Source organism: Carcharodon carcharias, chromosome 6 (assembly GCF_017639515.1).
Source record: "Carcharodon carcharias isolate sCarCar2 chromosome 6, sCarCar2.pri, whole genome shotgun sequence".
Lineage (NCBI taxonomy): Eukaryota > Metazoa > Chordata > Chondrichthyes > Lamniformes > Lamnidae > Carcharodon > Carcharodon carcharias.
The window spans coordinates 146,831,676-146,848,541 of NC_054472.1; the positions used below are offsets into that span (position 1 = coordinate 146,831,676).

A 16,866-nucleotide genomic window follows, 5' to 3' on the forward strand; every position below is an offset into this window, starting at 1 on the left:
ACGGACTTCTCCAGCCTTCAGCCCAGTCTGTGTATGGCCTCTGGGTTTTGGATTGCAGCACTCACCAGCAGATAGGACATGTGCATTGAATGTGTGCCAGCCACTTCATGCTCTCAATCTTCTACCAGTTGCAGGACATCCTGCTTCTTTATCACTTACTGGGGAGGGCTCAGCAACTGCCAGAGGCATGCATGCTCCTGAACTGCTCATGCACAATCAACCCTTCTGTCTTTCTACAGGACAAAAACACTCACAATTAGCAGGAGCAGGCCAAGACCAGAGGTGGCATTCCAGACATTCAATTCCTCACCCTTTTCGAGGAGGAGCTAGCTGGGGACCAGCAGGACCATGCCATTGCTGAAGGTGAGATGGGACTCCCCCAGGAAGCCAGTGAGGATGCCTCCCACCTGCAGTTGTCAGACGTGCCTGCAGAGTAAATTTTGTTTAACTAAGGAGCCTGCTTAGGCATTCACTAAGACTTTCTTTTCTCTATTCCAGGTACCAGCAAGAAGAGGGAGAGGCCCACAACGGAGACCACTCACAGCTCCATCTCCAACCTGACTTCTGAAGCAGGTGCCTCAGAAGCCTCAGAGGATGCACCATCACGGAGTTCACCTGCACCCTCCACCAGCACAGATACAGTCACCTTGGTGGATCCAGATTCTAGGGCAGGCTTGGGGTCACAATCTGGTGAGCACATCACTGACACAGGTCCACAGCTGGCAGAGGAAGTGACAGTCGAGGTCTCTGACACTCAGAAGACTGCTGGAGACCAGGTCCCTGCTCAACCCATGAAGATGACGAGCTCTGGGCCTGGCCCTAAGAGACACTGATGGAGATGCAGAGACAGACAGGGGAGCATCAGGGAGAGATGCCAGAGGCTATACACAGACTGGGCAGAAGGCTGGAGAAGTCCGTCCATGTTGTGGCTCCAGCATGCAAGAGTTTGGCTGCCTCCATGGAAAGCGTGTCGGTCACCTTGAAGACCTAGGTCCAGCAGAACGCACAGTGACTGCTAGATATGCTCTTGGACCTGCACTGCATCACTCTAGCCATTGGTACAGTGCAACAGTGGCTAGGTGAGAGGAGACAGAGCACCTTGACCTCCCTCCAGGTGCTCCTTCTCTTTAAGGAGTCAGGGAGGTGCCATCGAGCACATGCAGGAAGGAAGAGAACCAACCAGGAACCCTAGGAGCTTCAGCCCAGGACATTCCTAGGGTGCCCCGATGCTCCACCTCACCTCAGCCAGTGACCCTAACTCCTCCAGCAGGTCAGTCTGAGGAGGGCGCAGCCGCACCTGAACAGGAGACCGTTAGCAGGCCAGAGCCCTCTAGGTCTCAAGCCATCAGAAGATGCCTGCCAAAGTCAGCACAGTCAACAGGGCATTGCAGTCAGCAGGGTGTCTCCACTTCAGCTGCGGATGTTGGGGCTGCACCCAGATGTAGCAGTTGGCAAAAAAAATTAAGAAGTTTGGAAGGCACACAGGTGGCATGGGCGTACAACCATTGCATATAATTTTAACACTTGTAAATATTTGTTCACTTGCACTGTTTGGAAGCTTACTGAATTCCAAATTGCTGCTAATTGCTTCAATGGTCACAGGAATTTAATGGTGTGAAATCTGGGCCCCCATCAGAGTCCGACAATGAATTCATTTAGATTCTGTTTATGCACAATTTCAGGCAAATTAGAATTGACTGCAAGAGGGATTTGAGTATAGGATTAAAGAGGTTTGTGTGCAGTTTACTGAAACTTTTGTCAGACCTTGCATGCAGATTTGTTTGGCCTACTCGTCTCCCTATCAAGGGTGTCAGTTGGCCTCACATAAAGGGTTTGCAACCAAAGTGTGACAGACATCATTGAAGGATCTGGGCCTTATCCATGAGGTGAGGGAGAGTAGAATGGGCCTGTGTGCTAGGCCTTGCTGAGGACTGTGAGACTATCCATGTGTAGGAATAAATAGATCATTCTCAGGATGGCAGGCTGTTACTGGTGGGGTACTGCCAGTGCTGGATCCACAGCTGTTCACAATCTATATAAATGATTGGATGTGGGGACCAATTGTAATATTTTCAAATTTGCTGATGGCACCAAACTGGGTGGGAATTGCAAGGAAACTCCAGGAGGACTTGGACAGGATAAATGAATGGGCTGGGACCTGGCAGATGGAATATAATGTGAATAAGTGTGAATTTATTCAATTTGGTAGAAAAAACAGAAAGGCAAAATATTTCTTAAATGGTGAGAGATTGGGAAGTGTGGGTGCCCAAAGGGACCTGGGCCTTGTTCATGAGTCACTAAAAGTTAACATGCAGGTGCAGCAAGCAATTAGGAAGACAGATGATATGTTGACCTTCATTGCGAGGGGATTTGTGTACAGGACTAAAGATGTCTTGCTGCAGTTATATAAAACCTTGGTGAGATCTCACCTGGAGTAATGTGTACAGTTTTGGTCCCCTTATCTAAGGCAGGATATACTTGCCATACAGGGAGTGCAACAAAGGTTCAACAGATTAATCCCTACGATGGTGGGATTGCCTTATGAGGAGAGATTGAGGAGACTGGGACTGTATTCCCTGGAGTTTTGAAGAATGTGGGTGGCCTCATTAAAACTTACAAAATTCTTACAGGGCATGACAGGGTAGATGTAGATAAGATGTTTCCACTGGTTAGTGAGTCTAAAACCAGGGGACATATGGATAAGGAGTAGACCATATGAGACTGAGATGAGGAGGATGTTCTTCACTCAGAGGGTGATGAATCTTTGAAATTCTCTATTCAGAGGGCTGTGAAAGCTCAATCATTGAGCATGTTCAAGACAGAAATTGTTAGATTTCTGGGTACTAATGACATCAAGGGATATGGAGATAATATGGGAAAGTGGCATTGTGGTAGATGATTAGCCATGATCTAAATGAATGGTGGAGCAGGCTCGATAGGCTGAATGGCCTACTCCTGTTCCTATCTTCTTATATTTCTGTGTAAGCATCAGCAGTTCTAAAAGGGTACATGCAAGAAAGATGTTTACCTTGGCTGGGGATGGATCACAGTCTCACACTCATACTAAGGCCATCTAGGATTGAGATTTGTAGGATTCTCTGCACTTGGAGGACCTGGAGTGGTTTCTACTCAGCAACACATTGTGCAGGTGAGGAACTCTCAGTTTAGTAACCTCAGTGTAGAAAGTAACCTTGAAATGTTTTGGCATGTTAAACATGTCAAGGGATATGGGTTTACTATGGGCTATTGGCAATTGGGGAGCACGATCTTTCATCATCAATCTATATGGAGGAACAATCTCAAGGGACCAAATGGTGCTCTTGTGCTGCTCCTCCCCATGGGCCCATGTATCTGGTTCTGCCTAAAAGAGATCTCTACCAGGCCTGCCCAGGAGCAGACGTGAGGGTGACATGAGTGCATCCCTGCTGGGGTTAGACTTAATACTGCTTCCAAGTTGCCATGCACACAGACTTTGTGAGGACATGGGAAAATTCACAATTTTACCTTGGTGCCTGAGGTCGAGGGGGAACAGAGTACTTTGCAGGTTCTAATTCGTACACTTAGCGTTGGGTCTCTGCATATTAGCTCAATTTGGCACATGCAAAGGATCAAACCACCAGCAGGGCAGACGTTAAGTAGTGCAATTTAATTCAGCTATCATAAATCAAGGTTCGTTAGAGCAAAGTATAATGCCTGTAACCAAAAAGGAGCTGGGGTCTTCCAGCCAGCCAAATAGTGAAGGAGATGTGTCAACAGCTTACTCTGTCTGGAATCTGTTAGCTATGAGATTGTCATGTCATGGGCCTGTCTGCCTTGTCATATCCCTGCAATGGCTTCTGCATGTGCTTGGTGACATCCAGGCCCTCATCAGCTCCATCCCCTTCACTGTCCTCACCGTCAGAGGAGGCACCTTGGTCTTCCATGACTCCCTCAGTTAAGACATCCCCCCATCATAGTGCGAGGTTGTGCAGGGCGCAGCAATGATTTTTCCCAACAATGATCTGGGACACACTCAGTAGTGAGTATTGGACAGCCCCACTTGACTTGGAGGAGAAACTACAGGTGGTGGTGTTCCCATGCATCTGCTGCTCTGTCTTCAAGGTAGTAGATGTTGCAGGTTTGAAAGATACTGTTGAAGGAGCCTTGTTGAGCTGCTGCAGTGCATTTTGTAGAGGATACAATGCTACCACTGTGGGGAGTCAGGAGGTGAGTTACTCATCGCAAGATTCCTAGCCTCTGACCTGCTCTTGTAGCCACAGTATTTATATGGCTAGTCCAGTTCAATGATAACCCACAGGGTGTTGATTGTGGGGGATTCAGTGATGGTAATTCCATTGAACATCAAGGAGTGATGGTTGGATTCTCTCTTGTTGCAGATGGTCATTGCCTGACACTTGTTAGGTGCTTAATTGGGGGAAGGCTAATTATAACAATATTAGGCAGGAACTGAGGAATCTAGAATGGAGGCGGATGTTTGAGGGCAAATCAACAACTGACATATGGGGGGCTTTCAAACGTCAGTTGATAAGAATTCATGACCGGCATGTTCCTGCTAGGATGAAGGATAAGCATGGCATGTTTCAGGAATCTTGGATAATGAAGGATATTGTGAGATTAGTCAAAAAGAACAGGGAAGCATTCGTAAAGGCTAGAAGGCAGGGTACAGATGAAGCCCATGGAGAATACAAAGAAAGTAGGAAGAGACTTAAGCAAGGACTCAGGAGGGCTAAAAGGGGTCATGAAAAGTCATTGGCAAGCAGGATTAAGGAATAACCCAAGGCCTTTTGTACATATGTAAAAAGCAAGAGAGTAGCCAGGGAAAGGGTAGGCCCACTCAGGGACAGAGGTGGGAATCTGTGTGTGGAGCCAGAAGAAATGGGAGAGATACTAAATGAATACTTCTCATCAGTATTCACCAAAGAGAAGGACTTAGCAGTCGATTTGTCTAGGGAAGAGTGTGTAGATAGCCTGGATCATGTTGCGATCAAAAAAGAGGAGGTGTTAGGTGTCTTGAAGAATATTAAGGTGGATAAGTCCCCAGGGCCAGATGGGATCTACCCCAGAGTACTGAGGGAGGCAAGGGAGGAGATTGCTGGGGCCTTGACAGAAATCTTTGTTTCCTCACTGGCTATGGGTGAGGTCCCAGAGGACTGGAGAATGGCCAATGTTGTTCCATTGTTTAAGAAGGGTAGCAGGGATAATCCAGGAAATTACAGGCCGGTGAGCCTTACGTCAGTGGTAGGGAAATTATTGGAGAAGATTCTTCGTGACAGGATTTACTATCATTTGGAAGCAAATGGGCGTATTAGTGACAGGCAGCATGGTTTTGTGAAGGGGAGGTCGTGTCTCACTAACTTGATCAAGTTTTTCGAGGAAGTGACAAAGATGATCGACGATGGAAGGGCAGTGGATGATATAAACATGGATTTCAGTAAGGCCTTTGACAAGGTCCCTTATGGCAGACTGGTACAGAAGGTAAAGTCGCACGGGATCAGAGGTGAGCTGGCAAGATGGATACAGAATTGTCTTGGTCATAGAAGACAGAGGGTAGCAATGGAAGGGTGCTTTTCTGAATGGAGAGCTGTGACTAGTGGTGTTCTGCAGGGATCAGTGCTGGGACCTTTGCTGTTTGTAGTATACGTAAATGATTTGGAGGAAAATGTAACTGGGCTAATTAGTAAGTTTGCAGATGACAGTAAGGTTGGAGGAGTTACAGATAGTGAAGAGGATTGTCAAAGGATACAACGGGATATAGGTCGGTTGGAGACTTGGGCAGAGAAATGGCAGATGGAGTTTAATCTGGACAAATGCGAGGTAATGCATTTTGGAAGGTCTAATACAGGTAGGAATTATACAGTAAATGGCAGAACCCTTAAGTGCTTCGACAGGCAGAGAGATCTGGGTGTACATGTCCACAGGTCACTGAAAGTGGCAATGCAGGTGGATAAGGTAGCCAGGGAGGCATATGGCATGCTTGCCTTCATCGGCAGGGGCATTGAGTATAAAAGCTGGGAAGTCATGCTGCAGCTGTATAGAACCTTGGTTAGGCCACACTTGGAATATTGCATGCAATTCTGGTCTCCACATTACCAGAAGGATATGGAGGCACTGGAGAGGGTGCAGAGGAGGTTTACCAGGATGCTGCCTGGTCTGGAGGTTATTAGCTATGAGGAGAGGTTGGAGAAACTCGGATTATTCTCACTAGAATGACGGAGATTGAGGGGTGACTTGATAGAAGTTTACAAAATTATGAGTGGCATGGACAGAGTAAGATAGTCAGAAGCTTTTTCCCAGGGTGGAAGAGTCAATTACTAGGGGACATAGATTTAAGGTGAGAGGATAAAACTTTAGAGGAGATGTGCAGGGCAAGGTTTTTACACAGATGGTAGTGAGTGTCTGGAATTCGCTGCCAGAGGAGGTGGTGGAAGCAGGTACGATAGTGGCGTTTAAGAGGCAGCTTGACAAATTCATGAATCGGATGGGAATAGAGGGATACGGACCCCGGAAGTGCAAAACATCTTAGCTGACGAGCAATATGATCGGCGCAGTCTTGGAGGGCGGAAGGGCCTGTCCCTGTGCTGTACTTTTCTTTGTTCTTTGTTCTTTGTGTGGTGCGAATGGTACTTGCCACTTGTCAGCCCAAGCCTGGATTTTGTACAAGTCTTGCTGCATTTGGACATGACTGCTTCAGTATCTGAGGAGTCACGAATGGTGCTGAACATTATGCAATCATTAGCAAACATCCCCACTTCTAACCTTATGGTGGAAGGAAGGTCATTGATAAAGCAGCTAAAGATGGCTGGGCTGAGGACACTACCCTGAGGAATTCCTGTTTTGATGTCCTGGAGCTGAGATGACTGACCTCCAACAACCACAACTATCTTCCTTTGTGCTAGGAATGACTCCAACCAGCAGAGATTTTTCACCGATTCCCATTGACTCCAGTTTTGCTAGGGTTCCTTGATGCCACACTTGGTCAAATGTGGCTTAGATGTCAAGGGCAGTCACTGTCACCTCACCTCAGGAGTTCAGCTCTTTTGTCCATGTTAGAACAAAGGCTATAATGAGGTCAGGAGCTGAGTGGCCCTAGCAAAACCCAAACTGAGCATCAATGAGCAAGTGCCACTGTTGATGATCCCTTCCATTAATTTACTGATAATCGAGAGTAGACTGATGGGGCAGTAATTGGCCAGGTTGGATTTTGTGTACAGGACATACTTGGGCAATTTTCCACATAGCCAGATGGATGCCACTGTTGTAGCTGTACTGGAACAGCTTGGCTAGGGGTGCGGCAAGTTCTGGAGCACAGGTCTTTGGTACTATTGCTGGAATATTGTTAAGGCCCTTAGCCTCTGCAGTAGCCATTGCCTTCAGCTGTTTCTTGATATCATGTGGAGTGAACTGAATTGGTTGAGGACTGACATGTGATGCTGGAGACCTCCAGAGGAGGCTGAGGTGGATCATCCACTTGGCACTTCTGGCTGAAGATTATAGTAAATACTTCAGCCTTATCTTTTGCGCTGATGTGCTGGTCTCCTCCTTCATAGAGGATGGGAATATTTGTGGAGCCTCGTCTTCCAGTGAGTTGTTTAATTGTCCACCACCATTCATGACTGGATGTGGCAGGACTGCAGAGCTTAGATCTGATCCGTTGGTTGTGGGATCACTTAGCCCTGCCTATCAATTGTTATTTACGCTGTTTGGCACGCAAGTAGTCCTGTGTTATAGCTTCATTTTTAGGTATGCCTGGTGCTGCTCCTGGTGTTCCCTCCTGCACTCTTCATTGAACCAGGGTTGATCCCCTGGCTTGAAGGCAATGGTAGAGTGGGGATATGCCAGATCATGAGGTTACAGATTGTGCTCAAGTACAATTCTTCTGCTGATTACCCACGGCACCTCATGGATGCCCAGTCTTGAGTTGCTAGATCTGTTCAAAATCTAGCACAGTGTTAGTGCCACACAACATGATGGAGGGTATGCTCAATGTGAAGATTAGACTTAGTCTCCACAACAACTGTGTGATGGTCACTGATACTGCCATGGACAGATGCACCTGTAGCAGGCAGGTTGGTAAGAGATGTCAAGTATGTTTTTCCCTCTTAGTTCCCTCACCACCTGCCACAGACCAATTCTATCAGCTATGTCATTTAGGACTTGACCAGCTCAGTGGTGGTGCTACCGAGCTACTCTTGGTGATAGACATTGAAGTCCCCCACCCAAAGTACATTCTGTGCCCTTGTTTCCTCCAAGTGGTGTTCAACATGGAGCAGCACTGATTCAAGATATGATTCCATAAGGATGACTATGCCAGGCTGTTGCTTGACTAAACTAGTCTGTGAGACAGCTCTCACAATTTTGGCACTAGCCCCCAGATTTTAGTACAGGCCTTTGCAGGGCTGAGACTGTCATTGTCATTTCCTGTGACTAGGTCAATAGGTACTGGATGGTACATCCAGTTTTATTCCTTTTTGGTGACTTTGTAGCAGTTTGATACACCTGAATGGTTTACAAGTCCATTTCAAAGGGCATTTAAAGTCTTCCACTGGGGCTCTGGAGGGTTAAGGGTGACAGATTTCCTTCCCTAAAGGGCATTAGTGAACCAGGTGGGTTTTCAACAGTCATTCAAATTCCTCCATCTGCCATGGCAAGAATCAAACCCAGGTCCCCAGAGCATTACCCTGGGTATCTAGTTACTAGTCCGGCGACAATACCTCCCCTTTTCAGAGCATGTTGTATGTAAGATGTTAAGGCAAGTTACACTCATAGAAATGATAATAATCAAAATGCTTATATGAATTCGTAATCGCAATGACAGAGACTTCAGGGGGCTAACCTGCTTTTAACTGTGAGACACTGCAGCAAGACAGCAGAAAATAGGACACATTTAAAGGGATAGTAAATCAGTCACAAAATTAAGTTGTTTGTCTTTTACTTTAATCTGTTTTCTCAGAATAATTTTAATCTCTGATGGTTTCTGTGGGATTTTGATTTCTTTCTCTTTGTAAACCTGAGCTTACTCTTTGCATATCTAACAAAACAATTTTTACATAACAACTTTACAAACCCTGTTTATTACAAAAAGGCTAATGCAACCTTCTCGACAACTGCACAACTGCTTGACTTCCTCTCAGTCAAGCAAAGGAAGAGGAGTAATGGCATAGCGTATACAAGGAAGATGATCTCATAGAAGGCCCAGTAAATTTCTCGGTTGCTAAATGATTACAAATGTTTCTCTCACTCCAGCAACTGCCAGATCGATCATCCTTATAAGTCCAATATCATTGTTGTTCCTGTCAGTTTTTAGACAGTCTCTTTCTACAGAAATGTGCTTATGAACAAGACACTGCTCCTTTTTAACAAACAAACTTGTCACCCTGTTAGATTTCCTTATCCGGTACATGCTGCTAACTGTTTCTACTTATTCACGTTTCCTTTAACACAACAACAACCTGTATTTCTATTGTGTTTTTAAAGTAAAATAAATGTCCCAAGGCACTTAAAAGAGATATTATAAACTAAGATATTACAATAAACTACAAAAGAAAAATTAAGAAAGGTGACCAGATGGCCATCTCCAACAAGAGAGAATCTAACCATTTCACATTCAATGGTATTACTATCATTGAAATCCCCACTATCAACATCCTGGGGATTACCATCGACCAGAAATTTAACTGGACCAGCCATATAAATATTGTAGCTACAAGAGAAAGTCGGGCTGGGAATTCTGCAATGAGTAACTCACTTCCTGACTCCCCAAAGCATGACCACCATCTACAAGGCACAAGTCAGAAGTGTGATGGAATACTCTCCATTTGCCTGGATGAGTGCAGTTCCAACACCACTCAAGAAGCTAGACACCATCCAGGACAGAGAAGCCTGCTTGATTTGCACCCCATCCACCATCTTAAACATTTAGTCCCTCCATGACTGATGTACAGTGGCAGCAAGATCTACAAGATGCACTGCAGCAGCTCATCAAGGCTTATTTCAGCAGCACCTTCCAAACACCGCCACCTTCTCAAGGGCAATTATGGATGGGCAACAAGTACTTGGCGAGCCAATGATGCCCACATCCCATGAACGAATGAAAAACTCTGGTCAAAAAGATTTTATTTATAGCAGAAAAGTGAGGCAGAGAGGCAGAAAGATCTAGGGGTGGAGTTCCAGCGTTTAAGAAGTAGGTAATTGAAGGCATGACCACTCATGGTAGAGCAATTAAAGTCAGAGATTCTCAAGCAGCCAGAATTTGAGGAGCGCAGCTATCTCAAAGAGGTTTAGGGCTGGAAGAGATTACCGAGATAGGGGAAGGTGAGGCCATGGAGGGATTTGAAAACAAAGATCAGAACCATAAAATCAAGGCATTGCTTAACCTCCAGTCAACGTAAGTCAGCGAGCATAGGGGTGATGGGTGAATAGGAATTGGTCAAGTTAACACTTGGGCAGCAGACTTTTGGATGACCTCAAGTTTATGGAGTGGGAATCTAGGATGCTGGCCAGAAGTCTGCTAGAATACTCATATGTAGAGCTAATAAAAGCATGGTTGAGAGCTTCAGCAGCAGATGAGATGAGGCAGGTGTGGAGTTGGGCAATGTTACAAAGATGGAAATAGGCAGTTGTGGTGATGATGCAGCTATGGGGTTGAAAGCTCATCTCAGGGTGAAATGTGACCCCAAAGTTGTGAACAGCCTGGCTCAACCTCTGCCAGGTGCCAGGGAGAAGGATGGAGTTGGTGACTTGGTAACAGAGTCTGTCGCAGGGACCAAAGAAACTGGCTTGAGCCTTCTCAATATTTAATTGGAGGGAATTTCTGCTCATCCAATACTGGATGTCCACCAAGCAGTCTGACAATTTAGAGACAGTGGAAGTTTCGAGAGAATTGGTGATGCTATAGAGCTGGATATTGTCACCATACATGTGGGAACTGATGTGTTTTTGGAGGATGACATGGAGGAAAAGCGTGTGGGTGAGAAACAGGGGGGTCTAAGGATTGATCCTTGAGGGACACCAGAGGTAATGGTGTGGGAGCGGGAAGAGGAGCCATGGCAAGTGATTCTCCAGTTATGAATAGATCGATAAGAATGGAAGCACATAAATACTATCCCACCCAACTGGACACCAGTGGAGACGCTTTGGAGGAGAATGGTGTGGTCAGCCATGTTAAAAGCTGCATACAGGCCAAGAAGGATGAGCCTGATAATTTTCCTTTGTCAAAATCAGGATACCATTTGAGGCAGGAGCAGAAACCTAACTGGAGGGATTTAAACATGGAGTTCCAGGAAAAGTAAACATACAATTCTGAGTAACAGGGCTTTTCCCACAGCAAACATTCCATGTATTACAGCAGTCTCAGTCTTGTCAGCATGGGAGATGTCTTTCAACCACTAATATTCTTTCTTAACGCCTTTATTTGTTTCCGATGGTGCACTGACTACAGCATTGTATTACAGCAGACTTAGTTTGTTCCTGCTTGGGTTTGCAAAAAAAAAAATCCTTATCATTAACTTGCCCAGGGTGTTTATTTTACCCACAAGGGCTCCAATTATTTAGGATGCAGCACCATGCTGTACAAGATATTGGGCTGCACACTCTTCAAATGTAATCATTAGTACACTATCCAAGATGATCAATTTTATCACTTCTGCTACTTTTCAAATTCAAGCTGGCTGGTCCTAGATTCAACATTCAAACAACTATTTGTCTTATCGCACGCCTTGTTCAGCAAACTGTCCACACCCTACCTTATGAGATTGGCCTGAGCTGGGCCATTCATAACATCATTTTAAGCTCATTATGAACTGTCCAGCTTATTTATTTAATAATCTATATATGTCTATCTTTGCAGTATAATGTCCTCAGCAGCAAAATCCATCCTTCTATAATATTATCAGCCTCATTGAGTAGAAGAGAGAGGATTTTTGAGAATTTGAAACCAACACTGCCTCCATTAATGCTCTGTCTTTGTTAGAAATTACATATAAAACATATCAATATGCTTACAATGGTGTGATCAGACTTGATATCACATGGTGAGAATAGGCCAGCTATCATATGGTTTGAGGAGTTTTGTACCTGACCTCTGCATCTTTGATGGAACTTTACTCTGTATCTAACATGTGGTGTCCCTGACCTGGGAATGTTTAACTGGAAAGTGTAGAGGAAGATTTGTTGTGTATCAGATCAGCTTGATGGGAAAGATGTGTTTCCTCTCTTAAGTAAACAAGTGCAACTCATGCTCCACTTTCCATCCCTTCACAGGCCATTTATGAACGTCTTTTTTGTTGGATTGTGAACCGCATCAATGATGTAATTGAGGTAAAGGATTATGACCCGCGCATTCACGGCAAGAACACTGTGATTGGAGTGCTGGACATCTATGGATTTGAGATCTTTGAAAACAACAGGTAAAGAGCTCAGAGGCATTACCTATTAAATACTGAAATAAGCATTACAACAACTTCATTAAACTACTGGAGGTAAGGCAGAGCCTATTAGTGCTGGTTCGACAATCAGATATTTGCAGGAATTACTAGTCAGAAATTCTCCCCCACTGGGCTCACAGTATTTCCAGGTATCACATGAAAGAACAGACCAGATTACACATGAGAACAGGTATCGCATTGTGAGAGCAAAATGGCTTTTTAGGCCCAATGTTAGTACAAAATGGCATCTTGACCTTCCTGCAGTGCATATAATGTAAAAGCTTCCCTAAACTATTCTGAGATCTGCAGCTCCCTGAGGCAGCTGTCTGCTTTCAGGGAGCTCAGTGGAAGTGCTCACAAGCACCTGCAGTGACGTCGGCTCCCGCCCTCTTCCCGCCCTCACCGGCAGCACTGAGCCTTTCTCTGGGTGCATTTCACGCTGGCTGACTATTAATTGGCCAGACAGCATAAGATCATGGCCGGGGGCCGTTCACAGGCGGAAGCGCATTTCACGTCTGCTTGCAGGCCTGCCGATCACGCTCGCCTGACGAGGGAAAATTTCAGGCCAAAGCGAAGGAAAATGTATTTAAAGTCACTCTGAACAAACTGAAGAACCGGTTGATGGAGAAGACTCTGCAATAGTCAATATTCCAGGAGGAAGCCAAAAACTACAAGAAAGAGATTTAAGACCTGAAGAAGCAGTTTAATGGACAAGAGGAGGCATTGAAAGGAAAAGCTGTAGAACTTTTCAAGCTGTGAATGGATAATGAAGCTATGAGTAGCACAATTACAGAACTGAAACATGTTAAGACTTTGCCAGAGACACACCTGGCCAACAGTAAAACCAAAATGAAAGACAAGGACAAATTTCTGCTGTGACCAGGGAAACAAAAGGTAGGAATAAGAGCAGAAAATGTAAATCTGATACTGAAGTGCAAGGAACTAGAAGAAGAAAGAGCATTGGATGTCTCAGACGTACTGCAAACCATTGAGCTAAATGAAAAGATTCATAAACTTGCAATTTGAAAATAAAACAACAAACAAGTGTTTGGCTGAATTGTGAAACAAGTGGAAATGAAAGTTCCATTTGCGAGAGCTTTACATCCAGCAAGAACATGGCGGACACCATGGAAAAAGAAAATCCAAGTGCATTCTAGGAATGAAAGGAGTGTATGTTCTGAATGACTGAAAATTGACTTGACTCAATTCCTGAATAGACATTCTTTAGGAGGTTGGGCTCTGATATTAGGCCTTGTTATGCCCAAATGACTATGGAGGGCTTTGAATGTAAAGATGACAATTTTAAAATTGAGGAATTCTCGGCCAGAAGCCAATGTTTGTCAACAAGCATGAGGGTAATGGGTGAATGGGACTTAGTGCAAGTTAAGTTAGAAGCAACAGAGATTTGGATAAGCTCAAGTTGATAGAAAGTGGAAGATGGGGAGCCATCCAGAAAAGCGTTGGAATAGTTTGAGTTTGGAGGTAACAACAGTGTGAGGGTTTTAGCAGCAGATGTGCAAAGGTGGATAGAGGTGGATGATATTATGGAGTTGGAAGTAAATGGTCTTGGAAACTTTGCATCTCATCACCCATGCTTTGGCATGCCCCTTCCTGAAACTTCCCAACTTTTGTGAGATGTTGCTGTTCTCAGATATCGATTTACAGGAGGGAAAGGTGTTTAAATGCAACATATGAAAGGAAGTGCTAATAGTTTGGTCTGATCTTTCCACAGTTTTGAACAGTTCTGTATAAATTACTGCAACGAGAAGCTTCAACAGCTCTTCATTGAGCTGATCCTGAGGCAGGAGCAAGCAGAGTACCAGAGGGAGGGCATCGAGTGGCAACATGTAAGTCACTGCACTATGGGAAGCAGTTTATCTGTAGAATGCAGCGCTGTCAACATTAAGGGTAGACCTGATGGAGGTCTTCAAGTTTATGAAGGACTATGATAGGGTAACCAGGAAATAATTGATTGGAAGATTTAATCCCTACCCATCCCAAGTGGCAATGTAGACTTTGCCCAATTTCTGACACTGGCAGAACTCCAACCCAGCTGCCAGTCTGCATAGCAGCACACCCACCCCGCCCCCCCCCCCCCCCCCCCCCCACCCCCCCGGCAGGATTCTCAAATCTAGTATGCTTTAGATTTGACATCTTAATAATGTGCACCCATATAGGCAGTCAGACAGTTTGAAGGCCCCAAAAATTGAGAGTATGGCACCTTCGCAGGCACTGACAGAAGGCAACATGTAAGTCACTGCACTATGGGAAACAGTTTATCTGTAGAATGCAGGTCTCCCTTCACTCAGCTGGTACAACTGATTCCAAGGCCCTCTTTCAACTTTCGCATAGTGAAAGCAGTTTTAGATTGGGTGGATCCACCATTGACTCGCATCCCAATGCCCCATCAATGCTACAGGTGGGCCAACCAGGAGTTATGGAGGAATGGGAGGGAAATAAATCCAGGTCAGGGCAATGACCTGGTAGGAGGCCTTATTGCCCACATTTTCTGCTGCATTGCTGCCCAAAGCTGGGCAGGGTTACCTAAGGAGAATTCTAACCACTGAGTCAGCATGGTGGCAATGAGAGGTCACAAATTTAAAGCAAAAAATTGAAGGAGGTGAGTAGAAAAAACCTTTCAGTCATCCAGAAATGTGGAATTCTCTTCTCAAACGATTGTTGTTAGAGAGTCGGTAAATTCTTTTTACTATTTCTGAGGGACCAGATTAGGTACAGATACACTCATTATTAACAGTTTTTGTTTTTGATCAGCCACGTATCTGACACGACTATCAGCCTATTTAAATCACTGAACCAAACTGCTAAGATATCTGCACTGCTGTTTTTTGTTTGCCCAATATATAGTGGACACTCTTTTCTAGCATATGTACACTCCACACATAGCTGAGTCCAGACAGGTCGGGCATGGATAGGCCCAGTCAAAACATAAGGCACTCCTGATTGTACACAAAGATTTGGATGAAAATGAAGCAGCCAAAAACTCATGCAATCTAGCCAAACCAAGCACTGGTAACCTTCCTGTGCTTGAGCAGGTCCTGGTTACATTGGGTACACCAAAGCCCAGTGGGAGACTCCTAGCTTCCCATAAGCAGATTGCTTCAAAATCCATCATTGTGTCACACCAGTTTATTAATCATCAGTGGCTCTTTGGAATACTGCAGACCTGCTTGTCAAAGTCTTTGAACGTAAAAAATTAAGAAGTAAAAGAATGAGCAGACCATAAGCCCTGCCAGGCTGCTCCGTTGTTTAATAAGATCATGGTTGATCTTCTGCTTCAGCTCATTTTCCCACCCACTCTCTATTCCCTTGATGGAGACCTGGTCTCCCTCAAAGACCAAAACTCTATCTATCTTGACTTTGAATATACTTAATGATGGAGCATCCATAACTCTCTGGGGTGGAGATTTCCAGAGATTCACAACCCTTTGAGTAAAACAATTCCTCCTCATCTCAGTCCTAAATGATTGACCCCTATTCCAGGGACTGTGCCACCATGTTCTGGATTCCCCAATTAGGAAAACAACATCTCCATGTCTACCCTGTCAAACATCTTCAGAATTTTGTATGTTTTAATGCGATCACATTTCATTCTTCTAAACTTGAGAGAGGACAGGCCCAAATTTTTCAGCCTCTCATCATAGGACAACCCTCTCATCCCAGCAACCAATCTAGTGAATCTTCACTGTATCGCCTCAAAGGCATGTTTATCCTTCCTTGTAGAACCCAAACCTGAGACAGTGCTCCAGGTGAAATTTCACCAAAGCCTTATACAATCTTTTATCACCATTGCCTTCCTCTTGGGTCTAAGCCCGTTCGCAAAGAAAATCTGCTTATGAATGTACCAAAAACAGGATTGACACTAGTTAAATGTTACAGGATGGTATTTGTCTGTTGGTGAACCAAGCTTAGAGGAACATAGGAGCAAGAGTAGGCCATTCAGCCCATCAAACTGCCTCTGCCATTCAATACGATCGTGGCTGATCATCCACTTCAATGCCTTTTTCTCACATTATCCCCATATCCCTTTATGTCAATGGTGTTTAGAAATCTGTCAATCTCTGACTGAGTTTCCACTGGCCTCTGGGTAGAGAATTCCAAAGGTTCACAGCTCTCTAAGTAAAAGAATTTCTCCTCATCTTGGCCCTGGATTCTCCCTTAATTTGAAATTGTCCCCCCTGGTTCTAGACTCTGCTACCAGGGGAAACACTTTACCTGCATCTACCCTGTCTATCCCTCTTAAGTATTTTATAGGTTTCAGTAAGATTCTTCAAATCTCTGCAAAAGAAAGTTATTTTAGCCCAGTCCTTATCAATGCTGACACTCACAATTCCTAACATTTCATTCCATCTGGCGCTTTTTAGCTCATTCCCCTTTCTTATTTCCCCTTAGCAGATATTTTTTGGTCTTTTAAAGGATTAGTTGT

General features: G+C 44.7%; 1 protein-coding gene across 1 annotated transcript in view; it reads left to right on the forward strand.

Annotated features, from left to right (window-relative positions):
* Positions 1-16,866, forward strand: part of LOC121279363 (unconventional myosin-Id-like) — a 165,208-nt gene that overhangs the window by 59,460 nt on the left and 88,882 nt on the right. The window contains exons 9-10 of the mRNA XM_041190548.1: positions 12,259-12,404; positions 14,155-14,269. Coding sequence (XP_041046482.1) covers positions 12,259-12,404; positions 14,155-14,269 — 261 coding nt within the window. The remainder of the gene's footprint in view (positions 1-12,258; positions 12,405-14,154; positions 14,270-16,866) is intronic.